This window comes from Penaeus japonicus, unplaced genomic scaffold, assembly GCF_977035675.1.
Source record: "Penaeus japonicus unplaced genomic scaffold, GWHDUDI00000001_assembly GWHDUDI00000024, whole genome shotgun sequence".
NCBI lineage: Eukaryota > Metazoa > Arthropoda > Malacostraca > Decapoda > Penaeidae > Penaeus > Penaeus japonicus.
In genome coordinates this window covers 1,554,843-1,562,342 of record NW_028234426.1, presented here as the reverse complement: position 1 = coordinate 1,562,342, position 7,500 = coordinate 1,554,843, and the positions used below count along the sequence as shown (strand labels likewise).

Below are 7,500 nucleotides of genomic sequence, written 5' to 3'. Positions count from 1 at the left end.
ACAGTAAAAATATGACTTTTCACCCGTGTAACTATCGTGATAGGCCTACACCCATGTCACGGAGTTTCCACGATTGTTCCAATACTTTCCACGACTTTGCCACGCTTCTAGAATACCAAACACGGCAAGTTCATGTCATGCATGTACTCTGCATGCTAGGGACTTGGAATACAGCAACTTATCTTAGCGCGAACGGACCTTTCCTATAGTAATCAGATGCTTATCTAAACACGAACGTACCTTTCCTATAGTAATCAGATTTGAGGTTCCTCGTGAGACCAAAGTCCCCTATTTTGAGCGTGAGGTTGTGGTCTAGCATGCAGTTCCTGGCGGCGAGGTCTCTATGCACCAACTTCTGTGATGCCAGGTATGCCATGCCGTCTGCAGCCTCCACGGCCATCTCGATCAGCTGGGTGGAGGGAAAGTGGATTTTGTGAACGTTGTGTGTAAAGACATCATAGCACACGGTACACTACGGCACAACACATAAGTCATTTTAGCACAAACGCGAGGCAGCACTACGTACAGCATAACCCAAATTAAAACGCACACGCAACATATCACACACACACACACATATACACACACATACACAAACACACAAACAAACACCCACAAAACAGACACACAAAAACAAACACCCACAAACACACAAACAAACAAACGAACACCCACACAAAAACAAACACCCACAAACAAACAAACACCCACACAACACAACACAAACACACACACACCCACACACACAAACAAACCCCCCCCCACACCTACACCCCCCCCCACAAACACACACCCACCCCCACACAACCCCCCACACCTACACACAATCCCCCACACACCCACACCCACACACCTACACCCACGCCCACACAGACGCCCACAAATCACCAACCTGGTAATGTGGAATCGAATGCTTCTTGAGGAAAGATTTCAGGTCTCCCTCTTGCATGAGTTCCATCACCACGAACACGGGCGCGTAGTCCCCCACAACGCCCAGAAGTCGCACTACGTGGTTACAGCAGATGTTCCTTTTTGGATTAGGAGAAGGGATAGATTTGTAATAAAATGTCGGAGTACTTGTAAGTGGAAGTAGTTATTTTAGGAAGAAGAGGAGGGTTATTTCTTGTATGCATAGGTGTGTTTGTGCTTTTGTGGGCTCGCTTTCTCTCTCTCTTTCTTTCTTTTTCTCTTTCTCTCTCTCTCTCTCTCTCTCTCTTTCTCTCTCTCTCTCTCTCTCTCTCTCTCTCTCTTTTGGCATGGGAGAAATGATAAATATGACAATAATTAAACTAATTAGGACTGACTTGCTCTGTTAGTCTCCGAGAAATGTTCATCAGGACGTGAACAGACAATACCGAAATGATAATAATTATAGCAATAATGATAATAATTATAGATCTCATATCAATAACCAAAGTCATACAGTAACAACGGCAATAAGAAAGAGGGGAAGGAAGAAAAAACTGAACAACACTTCGCTTAACTTCCCAAGATCACAAAGACAGACAAACAAAAGAAGTTTATGACAAAGACACCCTGAGACGCACCGTGACAGGCGAGGGGAACGCACTTGGCATAACAGACCTTTCGGCTGCCAACAGACCCCCGACCTCCCACACCCTTCATAGGATGTGGCAGATATACAATACTAAGTAAATACTAAAGTTCGTAATCATATTTTCGATTCGGTGATTTTCCCCGTTTCGCAATATGCTTGTTTGTTTACGGTCTTCAATCCCCGTAATTTAATTCGGAAATCAGAGTATTTATATCTTTCGGAATCACATCCCTACCCCCCAACAAAAAAAACACAACAACAAAAAACAAAAAAAGGGTGAAAGGGTGCGTCATCATCTCACAAGCGCTTGCATGCATGCCTCTGCCAGCAAGGCATAGTCTGGCATCCCGTATAGTGCTGGCACTGACTCTCCTCTCGTGACTGGCACTGCGCTTGAGTCTGATAAATTCCGTCACTTTGGCTGGCATTCTTTTGATGTCGTTTAAGATTTCATTGTGCTGTTGTGTTCGGGGTGAAGGGGGTGGAGGGGGTGTCTAGGGGTGGGTAGGGGGGGTATTTTAGATGGTCTTAAACTTTGCATGATTTTAGCCGGCGTTTTATCTTCACTTGAGCGAATGATTTGGCTTCATCTCCGTCACAGCTAGACGGATTTCTGAAGTTAGTTTATTTTCATATAAACGTGCATGAATCATAACGTCTGAATGCTTGACTGAATGAATACTCTCAGCAGCTGTTACTGATTATTTCATGATAATGTCCATTTATCGTTTTATTTTTATTTTCATTTTTATTTTTTTATTTTTATTTATTTATTTTTTGGCTTATTGATTTACTTATATATCAATCTGTCTATGTTAGTAATTTCGAACATTTACACCTTGGAGGAATCCTTGAAAGAATCGTTCATATTTCAGGGAACCCCTACCTCTAGAAAACACACACACACACACACACACACACACACACACACACACACACACACACACACACACACACACACACACACACACACACACACACAACAAACAAGAAGATATATATATATATATATATATATATATATATATATATATATATATATATATATATGTGTGTGTGTATATATATGTATATATATGTATATATATGTATATATATGTATATATATGTATATATATGTATATATATATATATATATATGCATATATATGTATATATATATATATATATATATGTATATATATGTATATATACATATATATATATATATATATATATATATATATATATATATATATATATATATATATATATATATAATATTTATACACCCCCACCCACACACACACACACACACACACACACACACAGATATATATATATATATATATATATATATATATATATATATATATATATATATATATATGTATGTATGTATGTATGTATATATACACACGATACCTCACACGATATCTTGAATTTCAGAGTCAATATAACATTCCACTTCAGTATAAAACTTAGCCTTATTATCCTATTTCAACATATCTATTTCATTTCATATAATCCTACAGATTAATTCAATGATTCTCGGGGAAAAAAACCTGATTAGGAATCCTTGATTGATATTGTAAATAAATCCTACTCATCCGGAATGTACTTTTTAATTGATAGAATTAATATAAAGTCTCATTCATCCCATATCATTAAGACTCAACTAACTTCAACTTCAACTTCGAGCGTACTTTAACTTCATGATTATTAAGGAATGTGATATAAATCATAACACTATAATAATAAGAATGATAATAGGATTACAATAGGAATCATGTCATTGCTATATTCATTTCATATCAATAGCGAATGAGATGAGCATAGAAACATAGAAACGTGAACAAGAATAAAGTGAGAGAACAGTGAATAAATTGAGAGAAAGAGAAGGAAGGGAATGGAAGAAGATGGTGAATGGAAGGAGATGATGATAACATAGGGAATAAAAGAAGTCAGAGAAGATGAAATAATGTGCAAATGGAAATAACAAAGGAAAAGCAGAGAAGCAGAAGAAGAAGAAGAAAAGAAGGAAATGGAAAAGAGAAACGCGTGAACTAGAAGAAGAAGTAAAATGAAGAAGAAAATATAAAAAGAAAAAGAAGAATAAGAATAAGAGGGGATAAGGAATCGTTAAAAAATGAAGACGAAGAGGAAAAGGAGAAGACGAAGAAAAAGGTAAAGCGGAAGAAAATGGAGACGAAGAAAAAAAGAAGACGACGTAGAAGAGAAGGAGAAAGAGAGGAAGAGAGAGAGAGAGAGAGAGAAAACAATAGTGAGAAAAAAAAGAAAAAAGAAAAAAAAAAGACAGACTTAAAAAAATACCCCCCCAAAAAAGAAAGATAACAAAAACTTAAAAAGTAAATAATAATAATGATAATAAAAACTAAAAAGAAAAAGAAAAAAGAAAATAAAGACAGACAAAAAACGAAAAAAAAACGAAAAAAAAAGAAAAAAGCAAAACCTCTGCACTGACTGCATAACGGCGGCCTCCTTCAGGAACTGTAGGATCTCGTCCGTGGAAGCCATCTCGCTGTGCGTCTTCACCGCCACCTGGACCTCGCTGCCGTCCTTGGTCAGGTCGCCCCGGAAGACCATCCCGAAGAAGCCGTGACCGAGCGGCTGGTCGAAGTGGACGCGGAGGTCGTCGCGCCAGAAGATGAAGTCGTCGCGGAACATCTCGGCGGGGGCGAAACCCTCTGGAGGGGGGGTATTGGGGGGTGGATGGGGGGGTATTGGGGGTATTGGGGGGGTTGTGGGGGTAAGTGGGGGGGTATTGGGGGTGTATAGGGGTGGAAGGTGGGGATGGGGGGTATGGGGGAGGGTGGGGGAAGAATGGGGGGATATGGGGGAGGGTGGGGTGAAGTTAGGGATGGGGGGAAGGTGGGGGAAGGATGGGGGGATATAGGGGTAAAGATAGGGAAGGGGGGAGGATGGGGGTTGGAAGGTAGGGATGGGAGGGAGGGAAGGGGAGTGGAAGGTTGGGGGGAGGATGGGGGGTGGGTGGGGTGGAAGGGGAGTGGAAGGTTGGGGGGAGGATGGGGGGTGGGTGGGGTGGAAGGGGAGGGGAAGGTTGGGGGGAGGGGGGGGGGTGGGTGGGGGGGAAGGGGAGGGGAAGGTTGGGGGAGGATGGGGGGTGGGTGGGGTGGAAGGGGAGTGGAAGGTTGGGGGGAGGATGGGGGGTGGGTGGGGTGGAAGGGGAGTGGAAGGTTGGGGGGAGGATGGGGGGTGGGTGGGGTGGAAGGTAGGGATGGGGGGTAAGTGGGGGGATATGGGGGAGGTTGGGGTGAAGGTAGGGTTGGAGGGGAGGGAAGGTGGGGGTAAGTGGGGGAAGGATGGGGAGATATAGGGGTGAAGGTAGGGATGGGGAGGAAGATGGGGGAAGGAAAGTGGGGGGGGAGAGAGGGGATAAGTGGAAGTGGATGGGGGTGGAAGGTAGTGATGGGGGGAGGATGGGGGATAAGTGGGGGGAAATTGAGTCGAAGGTAGGGAAGGGGGGAGGATAGGGGTAAAGGGGGTGAAAGGGGTGGAAGGGGAGGAAGAGATGGGGATAGGAAGGGGGAGGGGTTGGGGAGGAAGGGATGGGGATGAGGATGGAAAGGGTGGAGGTGAGAGTGGAGTTGAAGGAGTGAAGATGAGTGGAAGAGTGAAACGGGTGGAGGTGAAGAGTAGGGGGTAAGGGAGATGAACAGGGTGGAGTGAAAGAGTTGGGGTAAGGGATAGGAAGGTAGATAGAATGGAGTGGGTGGAGGCAGGGAGTGGAGGTTGAGTGGAAGGGGTTGGGTAAACAGAGAGAGGGGGGGGGGGGGGATGCGTTTGTGTTTAATTAATAACAGCCACTATATGAGTTGTTTGTGTATAACAATGATGTTGACTGTTTTTTTGTTGTTGTTGTTTTTTCAAGAAAGCCGCTTTAGTATGTGGATTGTGATTGCGCAATGAATACCATGGGTGTTTGTGTGTGTGTGTGAGTGTGTGTGTGTGTGTGTGTGAGAGAGAGATAGAGAGTATGTGTGTGTGTGTATGTGTGTGTGTGAGTGTTCGTGTGCGTATGTGTGCGTGTGGGTGTATGTGTGTATGTATGATAAAGATAATAGTATATGTAGTGTTTACAAATGGACATTGTATTTATTTTGTCTTACAATATTGATATATATATATAAAAAAGAAAAAAGAAAGAAAAAAAAAAAAAAAACATTAATTCTATAATTTGCAATGAAAATGCCCATGATAAACTAGCATCGAGAGTCACTCCCAGGAAACTCCCATCCAAAAAATTAAATGGATAATATTTTCCCCACCCTCTTTCTGCCACGTCAACTTGCAAGGAAATCTCGAAATCAAAATCCGTGCAATAAATTTTGCGACATTCGCTGTTGAATTTAGGAGACACAGATTGAGACAACTGAAAAACGAACTAGATGATTTTTTTGGCTCAAGTGCCTAAGTTTTGAGACTCGTGATAAGATAAGAACTGTAAAAAAAAAAAAAAAAAAAAAAAAAAAAACATGACATTTTGAGATAAAGGATTGATATTTGTAATTGCTTTTGACATATGAAAAATCATGACTTTTTCCTAATATTCATTGCAACATCTTCAGAGTAACAAAATCCATTGAAATGCGCCCTTCCTTTCAATATGCAATACTGCAGAAATAATTATGCCCATTTCACACTGATCGGAAAAGACAAATATCTTTTTGAGGCTTTTTACTTATGTCAAAGTGTTCGTTGCGTTGCTCATGTATTGTTGAATTCTGCCTCGATTGCAATACTTGCAATACTTCTTTCAACATGCGAGTATAGGAAAATAGTTGCAAGATATTCCCAGTGACTATTATTTTATGATTTTTTTTAATGATTTTTTAATTTATTTTTTATGATTTTTTTTTAACTATTGTTTTATTTTTTTTTAATTTTTCTATTTTTCATTTTTATTTTTAAGAAAGAAAATGTTGCCAAATAATGCAGAGAAAACGGATATGAATACATTACATTACATTTTGATGCTTTATATTCAGCACTTTGAGTATTTCAAAATACGAATATTACATTTTCATTGTTGCGTGTGGGCGTGACAACCTACGCTTTGAATACTTGACATTTTAACCTTATTTCCTTTTATGAGAACACACACACACACAAACATATAATATTGATAATAATAATGATAATGATAGTGGTAGTAATAATAATAATCATTATCACAATGATAATTATAATAATGAATGATAATGATGATAAAAACAAGAACAAGGTAAGGATAATGATATTGATAAAAATAATGAAAATATTAATAACAATACTGTATTGTGAATGAAAGATTTCGAAATCTCTCTGAGATTCCAGAATTGATCGTTCAGGTTTTTTATCAATATATCAGTAACTCGTTTGTACGGATTATCGTTCGTTTGATTATAGATCTGTTGCAATTGATAATAGAAGGTCAAAGGTTACAATCCCGATGGAATAGAAAAAGAAAAAGAAAATAAATGCTTATATGGCTTATAATATATTCATATTGTCTCTCTAACTCATGCTTTCAATTACAAGAGCAATAATGATAATAATGATTACAATAACGGTAATAAAAGTCTTAATTCTAATCATACCACAAATAACAAAAACAAGGAAAAAAATACTAACAAAATAATCAAAGGAAAACAAAATCAAACACCTCGATTAGTTCAACGCACCACCCACAGATGGCGTCACACACTCACCTCTATAATAGGGGTTGATGTCCACTTTTTCGATAGTATCGGGAATGGCGCGGCGGGTGCGGTATTGTCTCCAGCAGTAGCAGGTTATGGCAGCTAGGATGGCACCTAAAATCCCCAGAAGTGAGGATATAAGGGCCAGAGAGAAGTCCGTCGAGAGGGTGTCATCCTGTAGAAGGAGGAATAGGAGGGAAAAGGGATTACGAATAAGGAAGAGGCGAGAAAAAATGTGGG

The 7,500-nt window shown here is 40.0% G+C and overlaps 1 protein-coding gene across 1 annotated transcript in view; it reads right to left on the bottom strand.

Annotated features, from left to right (window-relative positions):
• LOC122263898 (insulin-like peptide receptor) overlaps positions 1-7,500 on the bottom strand; it is a 343,647-nt gene that overhangs the window by 11,711 nt on the left and 324,436 nt on the right. Inside the window, exons 22-25 of the mRNA XM_086550549.1 lie at positions 7,270-7,435; positions 4,023-4,245; positions 893-1,028; positions 241-409 (exon numbers count right to left, since the gene is read on the bottom strand). Coding sequence (XP_086406675.1) covers positions 241-409; positions 893-1,028; positions 4,023-4,245; positions 7,270-7,435 — 694 coding nt within the window. The remainder of the gene's footprint in view (positions 1-240; positions 410-892; positions 1,029-4,022; positions 4,246-7,269; positions 7,436-7,500) is intronic.